Source organism: Sparus aurata, chromosome 21, assembly GCF_900880675.1.
Source record: "Sparus aurata chromosome 21, fSpaAur1.1, whole genome shotgun sequence".
NCBI classification, from domain to species: Eukaryota; Metazoa; Chordata; class Actinopteri; order Spariformes; family Sparidae; genus Sparus; species Sparus aurata.
In genome coordinates, this window is record NC_044207.1 from 17,969,287 (window position 1) to 17,992,220 (window position 22,934).

At 40.0% G+C, this 22,934-nt stretch overlaps 2 protein-coding genes across 2 annotated transcripts in view; both read right to left on the reverse strand.

Moving 5' to 3' along the window:
- Nucleotides 1–44: 44 nt before the first annotated feature.
- Nucleotides 45–3,214, reverse strand: LOC115572251 (peptidyl-prolyl cis-trans isomerase FKBP1A-like). Its single transcript, XM_030402139.1, has 4 exons — nucleotides 2,884–3,214; nucleotides 2,741–2,788; nucleotides 2,008–2,120; nucleotides 45–1,054 (listed from the first exon to the last, which is right to left on the reverse strand). The coding sequence occupies exons 1-4, from the start codon at nucleotides 2,918–2,920 to the stop codon at nucleotides 929–931; spliced, it is 324 nt and encodes a 107-aa protein (XP_030257999.1). The 5' UTR covers nucleotides 2,921–3,214; the 3' UTR covers nucleotides 45–928.
- A 1,402-nt stretch (nucleotides 3,215–4,616) lies between these two features.
- Nucleotides 4,617–22,934, reverse strand: part of LOC115572091 (MAM and LDL-receptor class A domain-containing protein 1) — a 32,394-nt gene continuing 14,076 nt past the window's right edge. The window contains exons 24-51 of the mRNA XM_030401905.1: nucleotides 22,322–22,445; nucleotides 21,667–21,796; nucleotides 21,492–21,570; nucleotides 21,234–21,389; nucleotides 20,230–20,355; nucleotides 19,634–19,849; nucleotides 19,419–19,538; nucleotides 18,548–18,709; nucleotides 18,336–18,427; nucleotides 17,845–18,015; nucleotides 17,012–17,215; nucleotides 16,794–16,902; nucleotides 14,198–14,320; nucleotides 13,962–14,061; nucleotides 13,621–13,780; nucleotides 12,948–13,062; nucleotides 12,665–12,808; nucleotides 11,309–11,496; nucleotides 10,789–10,954; nucleotides 9,090–9,308; nucleotides 8,816–8,994; nucleotides 8,397–8,634; nucleotides 6,495–6,654; nucleotides 6,299–6,413; nucleotides 5,945–6,065; nucleotides 5,475–5,571; nucleotides 5,311–5,380; nucleotides 4,617–5,230 (exon numbers count right to left, since the gene is read on the reverse strand). Of these exons, the coding sequence (XP_030257765.1) occupies nucleotides 5,129–5,230; nucleotides 5,311–5,380; nucleotides 5,475–5,571; nucleotides 5,945–6,065; nucleotides 6,299–6,413; nucleotides 6,495–6,654; nucleotides 8,397–8,634; nucleotides 8,816–8,994; nucleotides 9,090–9,308; nucleotides 10,789–10,954; nucleotides 11,309–11,496; nucleotides 12,665–12,808; nucleotides 12,948–13,062; nucleotides 13,621–13,780; nucleotides 13,962–14,061; nucleotides 14,198–14,320; nucleotides 16,794–16,902; nucleotides 17,012–17,215; nucleotides 17,845–18,015; nucleotides 18,336–18,427; nucleotides 18,548–18,709; nucleotides 19,419–19,538; nucleotides 19,634–19,849; nucleotides 20,230–20,355; nucleotides 21,234–21,389; nucleotides 21,492–21,570; nucleotides 21,667–21,796; nucleotides 22,322–22,445 (3,986 nt within the window). The 3' untranslated portion in view covers nucleotides 4,617–5,128. The remainder of the gene's footprint in view (nucleotides 5,231–5,310; nucleotides 5,381–5,474; nucleotides 5,572–5,944; nucleotides 6,066–6,298; nucleotides 6,414–6,494; nucleotides 6,655–8,396; nucleotides 8,635–8,815; nucleotides 8,995–9,089; nucleotides 9,309–10,788; nucleotides 10,955–11,308; nucleotides 11,497–12,664; nucleotides 12,809–12,947; nucleotides 13,063–13,620; nucleotides 13,781–13,961; nucleotides 14,062–14,197; nucleotides 14,321–16,793; nucleotides 16,903–17,011; nucleotides 17,216–17,844; nucleotides 18,016–18,335; nucleotides 18,428–18,547; nucleotides 18,710–19,418; nucleotides 19,539–19,633; nucleotides 19,850–20,229; nucleotides 20,356–21,233; nucleotides 21,390–21,491; nucleotides 21,571–21,666; nucleotides 21,797–22,321; nucleotides 22,446–22,934) is intronic.

Sequence of the window (22,934 nt, forward strand, 5' to 3'; positions counted from 1 at the left end):
GTGATAGCCAAGTCTAAATCATGAAAATGACTGATGCAAAAACATTGAATAATTTCTTTTTAATGCAATACCCACAGGTAAGACAATTCCTAAAGAATGGCACAATGAAGAAACAAAACATTACCAAAAATTACGTGAAGCATGATGTCGAAAAACAAGGACACTTGAGGCCTTTCCAAAGACCCAAGAGAATATTACAAGGGATGGGATTCAAAATCTATTCCTCACACTATAAATGGCAACACAAATGGGGATGAAAACTTAAGTCATAAGACAGTTTTCAGAGAAACGTGTTTTCCATTGTGTCAAACTTTCAAGCTGTCAATTCATCTACCGAAGGGAGAAATTCAGACAAGAAAACACAAATAAGCTCTTCATTAAAAGGTGTTTCATTTACATTCTTCAATATCAAAAATCATTACATTTTCCTTTTGATGCTGGAGTTAGACATTTATGAACCGACAAGAGTTTGCAGGATTAGTGCCACTGGTTCAGATTTGGCGACAATTCTGTAAAGATTCTTTAATGGCACACAAATTAAGAACAGCACACAAGTTTTCCTGATGTCCCTGTGTCATCTGCTCATATTCCATTATTGACTGCTGTGCTACCTAACATTTATCAGTCACATGTAAGAGTATAAGCCCCATAAATCCTGAAAGAAATATGAACATTTCTCAAAATGCTGTACTATTCGTTTACAGTTTTTGGATCCAAGTTTCATCTTAGCAACAATAATACCAGTTGCATTATTATGGTCTCATATGTTTAACATTTGTCTAAATCATACCAAGACATCAGCATTCTTTCTACAACGATTTATTCCTGATTATAAATGCTTCTGATAGCACCTTTAATTAAACAGTTATTTGTGTCCGGGTGTGGGTGGAATGAGAAACTCTGAAGAGCAACCTTCAATTTAAAACACTCAGCAACTGAGCAGCTCCACTTCAAAGATGAGAGTGGCATTTGCTGGGATGACGGGTGGGAATCCTCTAGCGCCATACGCATAGTCCGGCGAGCAGGTCAACCGGGCAACCTGGCCAAGGCTCATCTGTAAAGGAAGTTAAAAATATGGTTTTAATATTTGAACGGCTGATCTGCATTTCAGGCATCTCAGTTAAAGGGTTACTCCAGTGACTTAGTAATGCCCTTGCATAAAGTTTGGAAAATCAAAAGAGAGACTTGCAAAATATAAAAGACAACTGAACCAGAGTTTAGAGAGATCTTAAATGTCCTGGCATGAATCAAATTAATAAAATACCCTGGATCCTACATTTCCCAGAATGCAAATTAACAGCGTGATATGTTAGACCCTTCTTGCCTGGTAAATGCTTATAACTTTCAAACTTCTGCCAACACTTACATATGCTCCTACAAATTTGAAGTCATTGAGGCCATACAGACTTTGGAGAGCACATGTAGAGCCACACAATATATTTTACAGCTGTTGCCACAGTAGTGTTGGGTGATAAATCAAAATAAGTGGCTTAATTCAAACTCATGTTTAGGCAAAATGCTTTAAATGTCTAGAATGCGAACTTCCAGGTATTGCAAAAAGCAATGTTGAGGACTGCTGGCTCCAACAGTGCTCATGAGCTAACACTAGCTAGTAGCCAGCCACCTGTCTACAGACATCAGGCTGATGTCAAAGCACAAACAACATTAGCAGATGACTATGAGATGACTGTTGTACACCATCTGTGCGCAAACTGAATTCAAGTACATCAAATAAATCACTCTACCTAGTTGAAGCACCTGGTACTGGCAGTCCAGATGCTGTATGGGATAACATGTGCCTGATGACCATGTAGTGCAGGCATTTCATTATTCTATCACAACTGTAAACATTTAGCATTTCAAAGTTGTGTTTATCAAGGAGCACTTGGCAATTTAAAGAAAAAGAAAAAATATTTTATTTTGGGCCATACTGCCCAGTCCTATTTCACACGCTGAACAGTGCCCCCATAGATGATTTAGCTCATAATAAAGTGAGCCTCTTCATACCTGCATTACACCTTCATCCCAAGCACGAATTACTTGACCCTGTCCAATATTGAACTCGAAGGGAGATCCCCGGTCCCTGGAGGAGTCGAATTTATTTCCATTCGTCAGCGTGCCTGTTCAACAGAAGCAACAAGAACAAAAACGTATTAGCATTTGAGAAGATTCAACACAACCAGGGTGCGTGAAGACATGTTACGTGTTTTTTACCATTTAAAAAACACAACGTGATTGAATATGACATACATGAGCCAGTTCGTGCGATCAGGATGCACGGTGACACCTCCTTAACGTCATACATTCATTACGAAGCTACAGCCAGGGTACGGTTAGCTTAGCTTAGCACAAGGGCTGAAACCAACATGAACCCGCCACCATAGCCTAGCCAATTGATATTTCTACACTTCGGTGAAAAAAATGACATATGCCGTCTTCATTGGAGAGCAAATGGGCTGGTCGTGAGCAGAATTTTATCAACACTGGACCGAGCCCCCGCTACCAGTCTTTGTGCTAACTAAGATAGCTTAGCGAACCGTTACTCGCTTCACAGTTTCCGTCTCCTCACAAGAAAACGACGATACGGCATTTCCAAAATGTGAAACCACACCATTTCTCCACGATTCCATTTAAAAATCGACCATTTATATTCGAGTGGGCGATGTTTCCCGTTTCTGATTAAACTAGATGTAATCACAACCTTTGACCAGTCAGCAATGAAATAAACGCCGTGTCTCACCAACATAGTGCACCTTCACCGTCCGCCCTCTCTTCGGAAAAGTCCGTCCTGGAAGGGGTAAAAACGACGGTTAAAAACGTACCTATGATAAAAAATTAAGCGTACTTCAGTTAACAAGCCACTTGATTGATAAAAATCCTCACCATCTCCGGGTCTAAGAGTGTCAACTTGTACTCCCATTGTTCTCGCCGAGCAGTTCTCTCTCTCGAACACTGATTCCTTGAGCACGAGCTCTATGTGCAGTGCAGCTACACGCGACGGGATTGGCTGGTTCAGTGATGCCGTGTAAGGGGTCTCACGCGGCTGAGAGGGCCCGTCCAGCCCGAAGCAATGTCTGTTTTTATTCTTGCTTTTATGGATTTGTGCTGAAGTTTAACTGAAAGAGAACAGCGTGCGATAAGGAAAAATAAAATGATTTTTAAAGCTTAATTCAGCTAAACAAACAGGACGATAGCAAGGGGCGTTGGACTGAGGGGAACACTGAAAGTACACCATAAGCGGGAGGGCTGTAAAACGTCCGGAATTGAAAATTGACTTGTGTGTAATTTTGGTTTTTGTACGTAATCAGCAATGTTGGTCAACTATTACTGTGGGTTAAATAAATAGTTTTGATAAACAATTTATTGTATTTTAAGATACACAGTAAAGCCTCTCATAGCCCACGCCCCCCCTAAACAAGGTGCGCATGGTTTAGTCCACCTCCACTGTGAGCAGTAGTGGAATGTATCCAAGTGAATGTACTCTTTTGTGTGATGTGTGGCAGGGTTGGGGGGGTTAAAATAATGTAGTCAGTTACATAATCGAAGTGTCACTATATAAAAGTAAGGTTACTCGACTACTTTATCCTACTTCTGGATTACCCCAATACCAAACACATGCAAATAAATGCTAGAGAAAAATAAATGTCAATAAGATTACTGTATTTCATCTTAAAACTATGTTGTTTCGGATAAGAAAATCAAGCTCAGAATTGTTATATTTCTAATATTTATGAGGTAATACTACAAACTCAAAAATATATATTTTTTTCACCATAATTGAATAAACAAGCTCTTCTCGGAGAAAGATAACGTCTTCAGAACACCACTTGAAACTAGAAAAATTGCAATTCCCACAAAAATACAGTGTGAATGTTGGCGGCTGAAGTGATTTCAGAAATCTGCTGAATATACTGCCAGAAATGCATAAAACTATAAGAATGAATGGTCAAGAATTTGCAGAAAAAGCTGAATTTTTCAAAAGCTGAAAAGGCAGAAAGGCCGAAAAGTAATAGGCTGAATGGTTTAAAAAGTTGAACATTTTGATAGCTGAATATAAAGCAGAATTTTTCAAAAAGCTGACAAGATGGCCAAAAGAGCTTAAAAAGGTGAAGTTAGTTTGTTCTTGCTCTTAATTTGATCTTACTCATCTGCAAAACTACACAGTGCACTTTTAAAGTAATATCACTTGATTACTTTCTGTTCCTGTTGGATTTCATCTACCAAACACGTGCAAATAAAGACTAGAAAAAAAGAAATATCATTACAATGACGTTTCCACTACCTTAGTACCCATGTAGTGTGCACATACAAATCAATTCCAAGATTATGCAAACACTTAAACATGTGGCTCTTACACTACACTGGCATTGTAGGCCTACTTATATAGAAAATAATTTCTTTTTGTGGCACTTTATACTTTTACTCTACAAAGGGGTGACTGTCGCTCAGGAGGTGGTTGTCCAGTAATCAGAAGGTTGCTGGTTTGAATCCCCGGCTGCCCCAGCTGCCCGTTGAAGCTTCCTTGAGCAACATATGAGCAGTTGGCACTTTGCATGGCAACCTTTGCCATCAGTGAATCACAATGTGTGTGAATGGATGATTGTGGCAAGTGTTGGTAAAGCTCTGTAGAAATGCAAGTCCATTTATAACATTTCAGAGGAAAACATTGTACTTTTTACTCCCCTACAGTTTTACAGCCTCAGTTATGAGTCACAAATCAAGATTGTTCCATACAAAACATATAAAGCTTGGAGCAATGGAGCTTATACAATGATGCTTTTCAAACTATCTCACATTATTACAATTTTACAAGTTGTACACGTTTTGTACATCCTGGCACAGGAGATTAAAAAAAACAAAAAGAATAATACAATAATAGAAAAATAATTATATCTGCGGGTAAGCAATGAGTATTTCCTAATAATCAATAAACCAGATGTCATTGTCAAAACTGAAGCCTCAATGCCATTACATCATCTGATCCATTTTCTTAAAATGCCCCACTAACACCGTTAGTTCATCTCATAAAAAAACAATCTGAATGTAAATCAAACACCTCTAGAAAACAGGCATCATTTATAAATAGTGTAATTGTTTAAATCTTTCATTGTAGTTATTATAACCTGGACTAAGCATCGGATGAAACCCTGGTGTCGTCAGAGTCAGGTCGTGATGGATCATACAGTTTGTTGAAGAAGGAAAAGTCAGACTGAGTTCCATGTTGTGTGCCCTGAGAGGAAAACACATATCTTTATAATCTGTTGTCTGTGAAGTCAGAAGACGACATGTGACCAAATTTTGCTTACGTACATCCATTTTGCAGTCAAAGAGGTCCAATGCAGAACTCTGGTTAATTTCGTCACTGTTCAAAATGTGATTCCTAAAAGACAGACAAGCGGAAAAGATGAATAAGCTTACTTCAGTGTTAATATGCACATCATGTAAATTGTTTATATATTTCATTATCTGTGTACATTGTATTACGCCTCCGGTTGAGCATAAAGAGGACGATGGAGATGATGACTCCCACCAGCAGAGTCAGAGCGACTGCTAAGCCAACAGACAACATAGCTGCAGAGAGAGAAACACGGAAGAGCACAACATTCGACATTAACACCTTTCCAACATGCATTTATTTATACATTACACTTCCCACTTGCAACGAGGCTTGAAAATGCCTTCATTTTTGAGCACTTGCATAAGGAATTAACTGATTACTCCAATTTTAACATATATGAAAAGGGTAGGACTAATGATATTCTATATTCATCAATGAATCCCATGAAAAGACTAAAACAAAGAACTACAACAACTCTACAAGTATTGTCTCTGTATTCGGAGTCATGTGCCATAGATCTCCATTATCAGGGTTTGGTCAGATACTTTGAAATGTATTCATTTACTTATACAGATTGCATGGCAAAAAGGAATGCTTTCAGGTTACCACTGTCATTATCAGGAGGGTCAATGGAAGGCTCTGAGTAGCAGCCGCCAGGGATGACGGTGATGTCATCAAGAGCAACGTCCCCAGCTGGATTCCTCCCCCTCTGATACACAAACACAAACTGTGACAGAAAGAGAGTTTAAATTCAGCACAGTGATCGGAAAATTCAGAAGAAAACCAGAATGAACACTGCTGCTATTGGTTAATGTTTTAACAAAGGTATACAATGTTGTCTTTTATGTGACTACCATCTGCTCTTACTCCACTATATGTAGCTGTTTATTTACATTTTATCAGAAAGATGCAGGATGTTAAAGCCTATTCTGATAATATCCATCAGAATCTCATTATTACCCAGAAGGCCTCTTGGTGTTTAATAGTCAAATCGGCCTCCTGCCACTTGTCTCCCTTGTCTCCCGTCTCAATCCACTTCAGATCCCCGTCCTCGTAGCCTCCTGCATGCATTTTTCTAAGAGACCACACACATTTCAATTGAGGTATTGCAAATGTTAGGAGAACAGCTACTCTTCAGGCATTGTCAAATAGTTACCTGTCATTGATGTAAACTCTGAGAGTCCCGACATGATCACCGTACATGTGGTACCAGAATCTCAGACAGTAACCTCTAGTGGACGGCTGGAGGACATCACTGATGAGGAAGGACATGTCTCCCCACTCACCAACAGAGCTGTCCACGTATAGATAATAACCTGGTGAAAACGTGGCAGTGAATAATGATGAAAATAACTGAATTTGAAGTTTAATATATTTATGTATATAAATACATTTAATCCAAATTTCGATTCAAATTTTGATATAGTCTTTTTCACTTTACACAGCTGGTGTACGATGTGCTACACTAAAGCTACAACCCTTTACATTTCTTACCTATTACTCATGCCAAATCCAGCTGGACTTGTTTGTACAGATAAAATTCAAGCTTGCTTGTCTGAAGGAGACTGTCATGAACATCATGGGAAAGAACAAACACCCATCCCTCCAGTCAATATATGAGCAGCCTGTACTCAGGCAAGCACAGAAGATATTAGCACACCCATCGCAGACATGTATTCTCCACGTCGAGTTTGAGCTTTTGCCCTCTGGCAAACAATATAGAACGCCCAACTGTGAACCCAGCAGTTACAAAACGATCGCAGAGATTGTGCAATAGCTTCAGGTGTTCTTATCATCACTGGTTGTGCAATATGTGCAATATAGGGAGTAATGCAAAATGTTTCATTTGCTAATATCGCCACTATAGGTTGACATCGTATCAGTCCAAGATACATGTCTCTGCACGGACAATAAGGCATATTGTATCATAGACTTGGTGGAGGCTTTAACAGCACCGATCATGAGATGCAGATCTGGTGAGGGTGATTTCTGTTGCTTTGGTTGTTTTCTCAATGAACTGATTGATGAGCAGCTGCCATGGTGGTGGGAGCAATCAGAACCTTTACTTAAGTAAAAGCAGTAATGCTTCAATCCACACTGAAAATAATCTAGTACAAATTCTAATACAAAAGTCCTGCTTTGAAAATGTTGCTTGAGTAAAGTATTTTAAGTTTAATCAGGACAATGTACTTTGAAAATAAAAGTAGTCATTCAGACAAATTGTACATTTGTTATACTATTAAGTATTCAATCATGTATTGATGTAGACAGCACGACTTTGCTATTGTAGTTGGTTAAAGTGAAGCTCACTCCAAACTTTTTAGTACAGGGCTGCAAATATTGTGACCTTCTCCATTCAATTGATTGATTAAAGTGATTTCTCCAGCTGATTGATTATTTTGTAAAATTTTGAAATTCAAGAGCTGAAAGTGCCTGATTTGTACAACCAATAATCTAATCCTCAAATGTATTAAAAATATCAGACAATTAAAAAGAAAGGCGAAAATCTTCACATTTTTGGGCTGCAACTGTGACATTTTTTGGAAAAAATAACTAAAATGATTATCACAAATGTTGCCAATTGATTTTCTGGTAATTGAGTAATCAAATAATTGTTTTAGCTGTGAAATCCAACTGTGGTTTTGGGTGTTAAATCTGCCCCCGTCTGCTCTTCTGTCTCCCTGTGCGTTTAAATTAAGTCAATAGCGCCATCTGCTGTGATGGATGAGGAACTATGAGGAACATTTATGAGCACGGAATTAAAAAGAATGTGCCAAAAGTCTTGTGATTTGTGTCTTCCTTTTTGCACTGGATGTGTTAAAAAAAAAATATATATATATACATATATTTTGTATTTGTTCAATAGCTACAGTTTGAGTCTGCAAAACAAAAAGCATTGTAGGGCATTGACAGGACATTATCTCCATAGTTTCGTTGCACAATTAAATCAGTGGCATGAAGTGAGTTTGCATGTGAGTTTGCAAACATTAGATTTGATCGCACTTGTATCGATCCTCTTCAGACCTAAAATCACAGTGTTAAATAGACACAGATTTACCATGCGTCGAGTTAGTGGTGTGATCAACACTGGGGCCGGTGTTGGGGTTTGTGGAGGCTCCTCTGCCGCGGAGCCAGTCCTCCTGGTCGACTTCTCCTCCCAGGTTGCTCCAGCTGCACATGTTGGTCTCAAAGTCACAATGTCCAGGAGGAGGACACTGAGCGTCCGTCAGCTGAACGTCATCAAAGGCCATGTCTCCTGAATGAGTGGGGCCGGACTTCACACCTTCAACCGCTATCTAACGCACAATAATAATACATAGTCTAATATCAGTGTCATCGTTGAAATGAGATTTAGAGGTCATCACACTGTCATTCTCATCTACTGACATAGCTTTAGAATCAAAGAAATCAAATCCATGTTTTCACTGGAACGACTCAGTATTGTCAGACTGTGTCAGGTGGATCGTTGTGACTCACCCTGTAAGACTGAACCCGGGGCAGTAGTGAAGCCTGAGCAAACCTCCACAGCCGGCCCTGGTCTCCTATCTGAGAGAAAATCAGAGCTTTCTTGCCATCTTCACTCTGCTGGTAGACGTTCAGCGTTCCCATTCCTTCGCCATACATGTGGTACCACAGCTGCACGCAAGCTCCTCTGACTGAAGGGGAAGGAAATGTGATTCCGTGACTGAAAGTACAGCACAACTTAGATTTGTTCACATTTAGACAGGCACGTCACACAGGACTGTCTCACCTGCAGGGTACAACGGTGAAAACATTTCAGCCCTCTGTCCGGCACGGTCTGCAGTAGAGGAGGACAGGAAGTAGTAATGGCCCGTGGGTGTGTTGGTGGTGTGGTCGCTGTCTGGCCCAGTGTTGGGGTTGAAGGTGGAGCCCGACTGTCTGACCCAGTCAAAGTCATCGGTGGTCTGCTGCTGCCAGTCACAGGTTCCCCCCTCAAAGTCACACATGTCTGCGGGATAATGTTTAGGAAAGCTTTACTACTAATATGTTGTTAGAGTAAAAAAAGGGTAACTGAGGGTTTAAGACTCACAGACCAATAGACAACGATGCTCATAACAGTGCCTAAAACATGTTTATTTTTACACATATTTAAATTTGTTCTATAGTTTTCTTTGAGGACCCTGGAATTGATGTATAATAATCTATGAATAAAAAGGTCTTTGATTTATAATTTCTCCTGCCTGTATTCAAGTACATCTGTGTCGGCATGCCTGTATGGCTCCTGGCACTCAAACACCACCGGGTGTTCAAAAGGAGAATTACAAAAACTGAACAAATAATCCACACATGCAGCAGTTCCTCATAAAAAGGGTGAATATCACACAGTGCAATCCTGTGATTTAATGCTTTTTTAACAGATTACGACAGCAATGGAGCTCTCGAGACACAGAGGATAAGATATATCCACCTCTGCCTGTAAGCCAGGTGTGATTCTTGATTCAAACCTTTCGTTTGAGAACAAAATAGCACACGTTGTCCAACTCCAACGATCATTCATGCTTTTATCACATCGCTCTTAGATTACTGCAACACCTTTATTCTGGTCTTAGGCAGAAAGCCATCGCTCGCCTTCGACTAGTTGAGAGCACATTAACAACGTATTTGCCACTTTTGCCTTTTGGAATTGATTTTAAGATTTTATTGCTGACTTGTAAAGTTCTGCATGGTTTGGGCCCTAAATATATTTCCGACCTACTGGTTCCCTGTGAGCCTGTACGTGACCTTAAATCCTCTGCTGTGTCCTTCTTGTCGATTCATAAGTCCAACCTTGTCACAAAAGGCGGCGGGGCTTTTGCACTAAGGATCCCTTGTTTGAGAAACTCCCTTAAAAAAAACTCTCTGAAAATGTATTTTTATATAAAAGTCTTCTTATATTATAAATTCAGTTATTTTTCTATTACGACTGTCTTTTTTATCAATTTGCGCCATTATTTTCCTCTAGTTGAAAAGTGTAACCCTGCTTTCTTTGACTATTTTTACTGTTTATCTTGTTTGTAAAGCAATTTTTATGTATGTTTTAAAAGTAGCTATATAAATACATCTATTATTATATACAATTGGGCCAAACAGACAATACATGTTAATAGTATCAATTTCAATGGTGGCTTTGGAACATTGATGTGCCTTCGGATAATAAGAGCAACACACAAATATATTAAGGCTTGTCCTTTAAATGTAGGACAACTCAAGCTTCCTCAAGCTGTCCCTGTTACTCATGGCTTAATTGGGGTAAGGAGGGAGAGTAGAGCTGGAAAAACAGGAAGATATGACATTAGTTCTCAAAAAATGTGCCTTTACTCTTTCTTTTTCTAATGTTTCCAGTCAATCCTACCCTTACATATTGAGTCACATCAAAATAGTCAACAAAGCATCAGATAATCTCAACGCAGTCAACCCCTCGTGATTCCCTCCCATTTCAGTCTTATTACCAGAAGCAGGACATGGTCCACTGATTAATGAGATGTCATCGATGGCTATGTCTCCGGCCTCTCCCCCAACCGTAGCCTCCACAATGACTTGGTGGACTTCCTGCAAGGTCACATGGATGTGCGCCCGCTGCCACTCATCCCCCTGGTTTCCTGATTTTTGCCACACCTACAGGAAAGACAGGAGGCTGATTCACTGGTCACAATGAGGATGTGAGGAAGTTTTTGCAACACCACCGTATGCGCTGAAAGTGTGCAGCTTGCACTCCATATACCATGCGTAAAGTGCTTATTTTGCAATCAGCATTTCACAACCATGTGAAAAGTATAATAACAGAGAGAAAACTCAGCGGGAACGGTCAGAAAAATTTCTCAATCAACCTCAAAGCCGTTGTTCTAACAGTAAAGGGAAGTAATGGACCCAGACTTAAACAAATAAATAAAAAAACTGTGGCCTTGTCTAACCTCTGTTATCTCTTTGCATGGTGAAACAAAAAATAAACTAATTCTATGCTTGTTTTACCAGAGTTTTCTTGGTGGGGTCAGCTGTTTGTAGAATCATCTTCAAAGAGCCCACAGTCGCTCCAAACATGTGATTCCAAAATGTGAAACAGTATCCGTTTTCACCAGCAGGTGACAGCATTGGGGACTTCAGTTGCACCCTACTCCCTTTAACACTTGGTGGGGAACTCTCGATGTAAAGGTATTTCCCTGTGAAACAACACAAAAAGAAGGTATATACCTTTAGTATATGTCTTATATCTATAAGCTGTTATTTTCAATTCAACACCTTTTAGAGGCCTGAAAAAGTTTAGCTTTCCAGCCTTTCACAGATAAGAAAAAGTTTAGAGAAAAGGCATAAAAAAGTCAGATTCAGGTGATGTTATTGAGTTTTTGTCTGGTTTCCGAGTCTGGTAATCATCCTATGACTCCTTTGATTCATCTTGTGACTCCTTATGGTGCCCCTTGCCACCAGATTGGGAACTACTATCATACAAAATCACCACTGTTAGTCAAGTGATTATGTTTTCTGTCACAAGCTGGCTGATTCTTTTCACAATTTCACATTATCAAGTCCCAACTCTCTGAACGCCCAAGACGTCTTTTCACCCTCTTTTCAACCGGCTGAAATAAGGTTACAAGGTTACAGCATGTCACGAAACACATGTTCATCTGTATGTTGAATGAGATACCTTAAGAAGTAATTATAACACCTTTAGTGTCTGATGTTAAATTGAATAAATATGGAACTATATAAGCTGTGTGCTGCAAACAAGCCGTTTCCAACATCGTAATGGATGCACATATATAGATTACTGTCAGATAAATAAAAGACATCGCGTTCTTTGTTGTGAAGTGCATGCTCAAGTACATAGGTGTAACTCGTGCTACCAGGACCATAGATATACATCGGGTTGGCTTATGTCATTGAAGGGTTTCAAAAGAGACATTTTCCATGCTCTAAAATGTGCAAATCAGAACCTGTTATGCATTTTGGAGCCTAACTAAGAAACCACACCCGAATTCTCAGTTGAAAGCAGCTATTTCTCAGTGAAATATGGCCTGAAAGTGAACCTTTTCAAATAGACAGTGAGATTTTTACCTGAAAAATGCAGCAGACAAACAAAGTGGTCTGGCATGACTAGAACGATTGGAACTGACACCACTGAGTCAGTCTTTATGACTCCTGTCTACTTGTGGTAATGTGACGGTAAATTCCCAGTAACGGTCACTCTGGCCTCAGTGACAGCTACCACTGTAATGGTTTGCTTCTAAGGAAATTTCTTAAGACATGCGATAATAGGGATCTTACAGTCGTGCGCAACACTATTTAGTCATAATATATTTTGTATATGATTTGTATAAGAATAAGAGTGACCTTTGCTGGTAGTGTGGTCTCCTGCAGGCCCTGTGTTGGGGGTTTCCGTTGGACCGGACCTGCTGAGCCAGGTCAAGTCATCTTGAGCCCCCTGCACCCAAACACACAGTCCATCTTCAAAAGAACAGCCACAGGCAGACAGAGCTGAGGAGAGGAAGACGATTTCAGGATTAGACAAATTTCCACTCAAACACTCTCTACTGCAGGTTTTAACAAAGTAAACAATTTATGAAGTGCACCGCCATCATTCCTTTCCAAAATCCTCACATGTACAATTAATTACCTGGTGGTTGGTAGGATTTTTCACAGTTCAGGAAGGAGATATCATCCACAGCAACAGTGTGGCCTGCAGCGGTAGCATCTGTCGGAGTCACATTACTGATGCTACTGAACCAAACCTAAGAATTGAAAGGATAACATTCATGATTTTGAAGGATCTCGTGAAGGATCGTGAACACCGACACTACTGATATTCACACCCCACACGGATACGGGCGAAAAAGTCACGCCGAGACTCAGAACATGTGCGATTTTATTTTATTTTAAAAACGGAAAACAGGTGTTTTCAGGTGTAATATACAGGTGTGTATATTTACTTTTTTTGACATTCTGTGAGTTTATCATGTTTATTTATTACACTGAAAGCTAAAAGAGCTTGTAAAATAAGGGGAAATAGCTGCTCACTTACATCTCCTGGCTGAAGCCTACAGAGCTCTCATACTATTGCCTCTTGAGGTACGAAGTGGTATCAGGACACAGGACGTGCATTAGCATGCTAACTAAGAAATGTCTGTAGCACATTAAGTAGACATCTTTCATATGTTGATAATATCAGCTCATTTTTTTAAGATTAATTCTGGCCAGGCCCCTTTAATAGTTATTCTCTATTTGTCTGTATGTCCCTATCATAAGGATTCAAATGTATTTGTCCAACTGTTCAGCACTCAACCACACACCTTGTAAGGCTGCTGGTGCAGGCCTACAGGCAGCTGCTCTGGGGTCCAGTGGGAGACAGTGTTGTGACTGCGTGACCACAGGATTGCTTCACTCCCCTCAGCTTGCTGCATAAGCACTCTGAGTGACCCAGCACTCTCTGCGCTGATGTGGAAGTGAAACCTGCGCTCAGGAAAGAAGGAAGGAAGAAGGGGAGAGTGTTGGATTGGGAAGAGAGTTGCATGGTAGAAAGACAGAGGAGACGTTGGGGAGCATTGAGCAATTCATGCTTTAAATATTCAACAAATAATTGATGGAGGCTCTGGATGATAATAAGAGAAATTAGTCTTTTAATGTCACTCACAGAATCTGGCAGTAGGGAGATGAAGGGGAGAGAGGGGGACTCTGGAGCAGTGCTTCACTCCATTTAGACCCCTGGCTGAAATTTACTCTCATGTAGTAGCCTGAGAACAAGGCAAAACATCACACATCAAAAACTCTTAAACATGCTGATCCACTGCTGTGGGACGAGTGCAGTTAGGATGATTTCAGGGTCATTTAACGTGTAATCTCTTCAATTATCATCACTAAACTCTTCACCTGTTTCCGTGGTGTGATCAGTGGGTGGCTCAGTGCCGTTACTGGCTTTGTGTCTCTGCCACCTGCTCTGTCCATCACTGGTGTCAGTCCATTGGCACTGGCCGCTCTCAAATGTGCATGGGCCTGAAAGTATAAGGCGAGACATGAGTAATACTGCTGGGAAAGATGGGAGGTGAATGATGATGCATGAATCACATGTTTCTGAGAAAAGATTTTTGTGCAGCAGAGAAAATAAACACATGAACGTATGAAAACACGATCTCCCTGTAAATACTGAACCTGGAAGACTGCCCTACGATAATCTGCGCCATTTTGATACATTGAATTACAAGGGACATTAAAATTTGAGTCTCACACCACTGGATGACATAGAACTTTTAACATTATTAGACATGCGCGTGATGCTGTTTGTATGTGGTTCTATGTGTGATTGGATGTGGTTTGTTGTGTCTTATATTCGTTCTATTTTACTGCTGCACTCAAGTCTGCCTCTCAAAATAGATTCTGATTACCTGAGTACATAAAGGTTATGTAACTATAATTTTCAAAAAATCATTTCTGGTCCTTTACAGCTGTATTAGCATGCTTCTACTTCCTGACTCTCCTGAGAATCAAATCTTAATAGCACTGCACTACAAAAGCGGAAACCAGTGACAGTTTTCAGGCTGGAGACAAACTGAAGAAAGAAATATGAACTGAAATTTTACACTGATTAATTTAAACCCCAAATCATTGCTAAAACCTACAGAATATCTAAAAATACAGATACGGCATGTCTTTTTGCAGAGAAAACACAATATCTACCATGCCATGTCAATTTAACCACTTTGTTGAAGAAAATAAACCTTGTTTTATTATTCAAGGTGATTTAAAGGTATCTGTTTTGCTGTCTGACCTACTATTAATATCTATGTTGAAATCAATATGCTGCAGTGACTAGAATGACAGTGCGCACATACCTCCACCTTTTAAATTCAATCAAGGCTGATCCAATACCAGATAAAACATATTTCAATTTGCTGGGTCCAGATTTTTATTTGGATTTGCACCAAATTGTACTCAGTCAAAGATACCAGCCACCTAAATATGCCTTATTATTTCCATCAAGATCAATTGTTCCCTGAGAAATTAACAAAAATGTGGAAAAATGCCCTATTTCACAATATCAAAGAAAGTCCCTTTATCCGGATCCACACCAGAACTGAAGGGGGTCTATTCTGATCCACGACCTTTCTTCCATATAAGTGTCATGTCAACCCATTCTGTAGTTTTTAGTTTGTAGCACCTAACAAACAAGCATCGGCAAAAATATAACATCAATGAATTAACAATTTAACATAATGTGATTCCAAACCGAGTCTAAAGCTCAGATGGCCCTCAGCGAAAGCTGCTAAACTAGTTAGCTGTAGCACAACTGATTCACAGTATTGCTGATTAACTGAATCAACTGAGTTCATCAAAGTGATATTTGTTCACGATAACAGCTGGAAGCAATTTAAGTTTTAGCTTAAGCTACGGGGAGCTGAGGATCTCATGAACCGGCGTTGACTTGATACAGCTCTCTTGTGGTTTTAGCTGTCCAGCCTCTCTGTGGCAAAAAGTGCACAACCCACAGATTACACAACCAGACTGAGCCTACTGCAGTGCGGTTTTTATGTTTGTGTCTGTTTACTAGGAGGCCTATACTGCATATCTGACATGTTCTCTCTCAGAAATTATACACTTATACACAAGAAGTCTGATTCTGGTCCTTCTTTTTAATGTAGTGACTGTGTTTTTTTGACTTTGTAGGACAGAATAGCCAACACTGTATTTTTGTGTATAATCTTTTTTTTTTATACCCTAACATTTAATTTCAGGCTTTTCAGACACATTCAGGCTAATCCGCACATCAACAGTTTAACACCAGAACGATACAGTTGTGTGTACATGTTCAGTGGTTATTCCTTTTTCCATTTTCTACTGTAGGCTGAGCCAATGTCGTTCATAAATTGAGTCATTACCTCCACCGAGGAGGTTGTGTTTTCAACCCTGTCTGTTTGTTGTTGGTTGGTTTGTCTGCAGAATTACACAAAAACTACTGAACGGATTTCCACTTCCAACTTGGATGGCGGACGGGTCTTGACCCAGAATAGATTACGATAACTGTTGGTGTGGATCCACGTTTAAATCTAATTGTTGTTGTCATTGTTTTAGTTCTGTTGTTAGACTGGGGAATGCAGCAACTCATTTCACTGCACAGCCACCACCTCGTGACAGCTAATAAGGCTAACTAATAATTCAACATATGAAATCAGAAATAGATGCAAAACAAAAAATCATATAAAATCACATGTGTTGACCAGGCTAAACCATTTATGCTATCTGAGAGGGAACCTCTTTCTTAATCACCGATCACATGACTATGACTTGATATCATTTTGACCCTTGTGCTCCCGTTATCTCTTTTTATGAGTTCCCACCCTGCTTTACTTTCCATCAACCTGCTAATGAATCGAGATAAGATATTGTACATCACTGAAAAAATTAGAGATATTTGTACGGGCTGTCTCTACAGCCTGTTTTTGATACAGTCGATGTCAAAAACGCAGCTCACCACAGTCATCCTCGTCCTCCCCCTCGGGGCAGTCTGGATGATAATCACACTTTAAGGCTGCCAGGATACACACTTCATCAGCTGACCGCCAACAGTAAAACTCATTACCCTGCATCACCCCCAAAAAAAGAGGATTATTTTCAACGGGTTTACAGAGTAGTTTTAAAGAAATTGTTTTTGTTTAACAGAACTGCTTTAGAGTTTGTCATGTAAGGTACCTGACAGGGGCTGGTTGGCGCAGTTGAGGTTGAGGGTATGGCTGGAGACGTGGGTGTGTTTGAGGATGTAGGTGGGGCAGAGGTGGAAGATGTGTCGGGCAGTTTGTTGTTGTCAGGGTCAAATATGCACTCCCGGGAGAAAGAGATGTCGTCAAGCGCAACGAGTCCTCTGGGACCATCGGCTCGCTCGTATCTGAAGACAATCTGAGGAAGAAAACAAAACTGCATTCAGACTTTGTTGCTAACTTAAAACGCCTGCTAAGATAATAAATTAAAGTGTTGGAGTAAAGTCTCCTCAACCATCGACGCTGTTTGATTTTTATGGGGCCAAATGGACACGCTTGTAGATAAACAATGGCTCATTTACATATCAAGCAAACATGGAGCAACATTAGCATCTATTTGGAGTCGTGTTTCTGGCCACCTGACAAATCAAACTCCCATGTTCACTTTCCCTGAAGCTTGGGTTTGGACTACACTGGCTCCAGAGGGAAATATCTGACTCCCCTATGTTTGCAGGCTAATTGCTAACTGTGTTTAACTGTTATTCAGTGCTGAGCAGGTAGCACACAGCTAAACAACACTGATGAGAGTCATGAGAATGTAACACGACAACAAAGTGATGGGCTGTAAAACCAAAACTATTAGCTAAAAGATGCTAAAATGTTCTATTTGCAGAGCTTGGTGATAATTTGCTGTGGATTTCTATATATGAGCTACACCTTTCACTGCCTTTTATCTGTTTGTTGCCATAATGACAGTAAAAAAACCCTTCCCTGGTTGCCTGTAGCATCACATCTGACACTGAATTAACTGTCTGTGTCTTCACTGACCTTGCTATTATCTGAGGAGGAGAACGTGACCTCTGCTCTCTGCCAGCTGTAACTCTGCTGTGAGTTTTTCCTACACCATAGAACAACGTCGTCGCTACCAGACTGTTGCGTCCTGAACTGGGCAGTCAGTGTTGCTGCAGCGTCCTCCAGGCTGAAGAAGAAGAACCTCACCTACACGGACACAGCAAGGGTCATCACAGTGGAGCTACGTAAAGTTTCATAAACCGTTTACATGTAAGACTTGTTAATAATGTACAACTCAGAGATAGGAATGGAGAATCAAAGCTACACACACACACATAGTAGCAAGGTATCAGTGTAATATATTGCAGCTGTTTTGTTTGAGCTGTGCTGAGACAAGTAATCTAAAATTACACATGATTAGCTAATCATATTTCCTTTTAATTTTGTTTACACAGCATTCCATGTTTTTTGCTGTTGTACGTCACTTCAACAAAGTTTAAGCCATTTAGGCACGTACACATACTCACAGTACAGTTTGAGCTAGGTAGTAAGGTTTTGGAGAGAATCTCTGACATCTGGCTCTTCTCAGTCATGTGAGTCCCAGGGATGGCATAGTGGCCTGTATATTGAAATCAGACATTACAATGTTAAGTTAAAGTATGACAGAATAAGCAATCAATAAGCGAGTAAAGTTATTCAGAATCATCTCAGTGCCCGACAGCTCAGAGAGTCTTAATACCTGCAGCAGAGTTTTGGGTGTGATCCCTGTGAGGCCCGTGTTTGGGCCAGAACTCCTCTCCTGTGCCAAACATCCACTCAGCTCCAGGTGTGTCCACATCACTCTCCCCCCAGAAACACAGGCCTTGTTCAAAGCTGCAGCGCTCCACGACACCTTGTTCCTCTACATTGTTGTAATTACAAGGTATAAGGGAGCAAAAGGATTTCAACCTTTTGAATGTGTACAACTGCAATAAACAGCAATTAATCTGCTGACTATTTTCTTGATTAATTGATTAATCCGTCAGTATATAAATCACTGTTTCCTTGAGCCCACTGTGGCGTCTTTATACATCGTGGGTTTCAACCATCGGTCCAACACCTAATGTAAGACAAGCAAAAGCAGCTAATTCTCATGTGAGCAGCTTTTTAAACATTTATGCATTAAGATTAATTTAAAAATGTATGTAAATAGTTTCTGTATAGTTTTCTGACCTTCAATCTATCGGATCGGATATCGGATATGGTTTAGAAAAACTGCATGAACTTGCAGATAAAGAAAATTGGGATCATATACTTGTATATTTTCACCAACATGTAAATCAAATTATGACATAGAGACACATTGTGAATGATATTTATAGATATTGTGATTTTAAAAAATAAAATATATATTATTTATTCTTATCAAGTTAAATACAAAGGTCTCTTAGCCAATATAAAAATATTGCAATGTGCTTAATGTTATACCCTTTACAAGGAAATTATGAAACGATGTTCAGGACAAGGGGAAGTACACAGTGAGCATCTGTGCAGTGTGCAGAGACTCGTGTGTATGAATTTACTGTACCAGTGCATTCGATATTACATATTTAAAGTTTAAGTCATCTCACCACAGTTGTGCTCATCAGACCAGTCCCCACAGTCATCGCTGAAGTCACACACTTGATTTTGCGGCACACACGCGTTGTTGTTGCACATGAACATATTCTCTGGACACAAGGGCTGAGGCTCTGAGAAGGACGCCAAAAAGAAAAAAAAATCATGACTGTAAATCAGCTTTAAAAAGGGGCTAGGTGAGAGTGTGCAAGTGGAGCAGGTAGCCTACCAGGCAGGGTGCAGTTGCTGAAATCTATGTCATCGATGGCGATGTGGCCAGGCCTGTTGAATGTCCTGGAGGCTTCAAACAGGATGGTGAAGTCCTGAGGCATTCGACCAACCGTTACCTCGCCGTGATGCCACAAATCTTCATGGCTACCAGAGAGCCACCACAGCGTGCTGGTCCTGGAGCCCTCCTTTAACAGCACACTCAGGTCTTTTCCATCTGTAACAGTGGAGAGAGTTAAAGAGGCAGTTAATCCCAAAATACATATCTTTCCTCTGACCTGTAGTGTTATTTCCATCTAGATTGATTTGTAGCTTATTTTGAGTGACCAGGTCATGATTTCTGCAAAGAAACATTACTATTGAGGTTTTCAACTGTATGTTCTATGGCACCGTGAGCACCAAAAGCCAGGAGCCATCTAGTTCAACTAAATCCAAAGGCTGACAAATCACACCTAAACAATCCAGATGAATAAAAAGCACTACAGGTAAATGTGTATTTTTGGTTTTGGGGTGAAATATGTCTTTAAAGATTCCTGACAGAAACATACTCATAAGAAGAGAGGAAAAAAACAGCTGATTTCAATTGTCAACACATACCTTCTCCATACATGTTGTAGTAAAAGTGTAGAGTGCAGGTGGCGCTGGCCTGTTTCATGGTGGGACTCTGCAATGCAGCAGGGCTGATTTCTAATCCACTGACAGAATTCACTGCCATGTACCAACCTGGAAGAATCAAATATGAACCCAGAGTATTGTACTCTTTATTCTTTCTCTGCACAGTCTAAACTGACATGGAGCGGAAGAATGGTGGCAGTAGCATGAGCTATCATGATGCTGGAGAACTGTTGTGCAAACCCTCCAAAATGTTTAGCCTACATGGAGTTTAGTGTGCAAGTTTGGTGGCGAGGCACCATGAATCATGGACTTCCTCTCTCTTTTGAATGCCTGTTTCAGAGTTTTAGGCAAAATAAGAACATGTTGTGATGCTACACAAAAAATGCACCATATCTTACAGTCGAACTAAGACAAGAATTCAACAATAAATCACAGAAGAGGAGATTCAGTGTTTGCCATAAGAGTTCAAATCAAGGAAGCCAAAGCATGAACATAACAAGGACATGGATATAAAAACTGTGGCTAACACTACCCACATGCAGCACTGGTACCAAACATTTAGTAAAAGGGGAAACAAGAAAAATCTCACTTCCATATACAGCAGCTTTTTTCCTTGTAACAGACTTCTTAGTATGGTACCCAGAACATCTTTTTATGATCAGAAACATATGATAGAAAATGTTTCCATCTTTGGTGGGCGGAGTAATTAATTCTATGAATGCAAGGAGTCCTTGTATAATGTATACAGATGATGTTTATCAAAAGTGTAACATCAGCAATTTTGGTAGCTTATTTATTCGACTTTTAAGGCCATTGATTTTAAACTTTCCCTCCGATTTATAATTGGTCTCATGACAAAATTCCTCAAGCAACAGAATGCACCTGTTTCCAAATAATAATGCTCTATAGTCTGAGACAGAAGATCTGTCCACATGCAGACAACCTGTCCAATTATTAATACAGGCAGATTGAGAGTGTGGCCTCACCCAGTTCAGTGCCCACTGTGTTGTCCACAGGGGGTCCTGTGTTCTCAGAGGCGTTCCTTCCTCTCATCCAGTGACACTGGCCAACACTGATGTCTTCCCAACCACATGTGCCATTTTCAAAGGAACAACCCACAAATCGCAAACTTGTTTCATTTTCTACAAGGGTAAAAAAACAAACTGTTTAATTAACTACTTATCCAATTTGCTGTGAATACATGTCAGTAATTAGCTCCAGATATTAAAAAACAACATCAGTACCTTGACAAAGACCTGGGGTGACAGTGATGTCATCAATAGCAATAAATCCTCTGTTGTTGGACTCTGCTTCGATCAACAGCTGAGAATGAGGTCCAAATCAGTGAATATTATGAATAAATATCTACTTTTACTCTCATTACTTGTATTTCTACCACTGAGCCTTTTTTTTATTCACCTGGAAAGGTTTGTTCCTCTCCACAGACTCAGAGAACCGGGTCCAGCTGCTTCCACTGCTGGTACTGTTGAACATCAGCTCCTGCTCTGATGGCCCTGAACGCAGGTACACCTTCAACGTGCCTGACTCACTGACACAAAGACAAATGTCATGCTTTTTTACTGCGTGATATGTGAAAACAGCTCTACTTATGTTACTTTAACCAGAAAGCATTTGTGACATTTGCAAAATTATTGTTTTCCAGAAAATTGGAGTTGGAGTTTGGAGTTTTAAAAGAAAAATCCTGGAAATGAGGTTGTAAACATAGACACGAGTTTATTTACTGATGCTTTCCTGGTTTCAGTTCAGCTGACACAAACATTGTATATGTATTACATGGATCCTATTTTCAGGTTCTTGATGGGTTCAAACCTAATTTGATCTTGGGTCTTTTGTGCACAGCAGACCTTTGTAAAGAGTGAACTCTGCCACAGAAGATTCCTGCTCTTGCACAAAGTGAAGCAGGTGATTCATGTCTGAATGACTTTTGTGCACACTTCCTGAGGAAGTTGATGAGGAAACTAAACAGGACAAACAGGACAAACTGCATCCTCTGCATTGTCACATACTGAATGGTGTGATGTGGGCGGTGGTGTGAGATTTTCTTTTTGCTGACCTGCTGTCCGTATGGTACCATAAGGTGAGGCAGGAAGTGGTGTCTTTTAGCTGGATCCACTCTGACAAAACCTGCGCTACACTGCTGTTGTCCTGGTGCAGCGCTGAGCTCAACAAGAACCGACCTGAATGCAAAATCAAGAACAGAAATAAAATGAGGGACCCTTTTTCAGTGCAAACGATCAGCTGTTGAAGTTTTTCAGTGATGCCAACTGTGGCTTCAAACTGAGTGCAGCAGGATCAACGCCAGCTAAAGAAACACTGATTTTGAACACTGAGCAGTTAAAAAGGTTTTTTTAGATGAACAAATATAAGGAAACAGTTTGTCAGAGGAGGTAATATCAGCAACAGGGCATAAGTCAGGGATAAAAACAGAAGTTAATATGTAACAGTATGTCAGCTAAACGGCAGCAACAGCGACTCTTATTAATCAAAGATTGCAACACAGGCAGTTGTTGAGCTTACAAATCAGCTAACAATCCTCAATTATGTTTGAGCCTGTAAAAAAACATTAACAGAAAATAAATATTGAAATTCTCAAAATGTTTAAAGAAAGGGAGAATAAGGGAGAATGTGAGAAAAAGATGCTCATTCACCCATCCAGCAGACATGGA

What these genes read in the sequence shown, in the direction of transcription:
- LOC115572251 (XM_030402139.1), bottom strand. Translation starts at nt 2,920, where the DNA reads ATGGGAGTACAAGTTGACACTCTTAGACCCGGAGATG. An exon ending in GGTGAAGGTGCACTATGTTG is followed by an intron (nt 2,121 to 2,740) that starts GTGAGACACGGC and finishes TCTGTTGAACAG; the next exon opens with GCACGCTGACGAATGGAAAT. An exon ending in GGGATGAAGGTGTAATGCAG is followed by an intron (nt 1,055 to 2,007) that starts GTATGAAGAGGC and finishes CTTCCTTTACAG; the next exon opens with ATGAGCCTTGGCCAGGTTGC.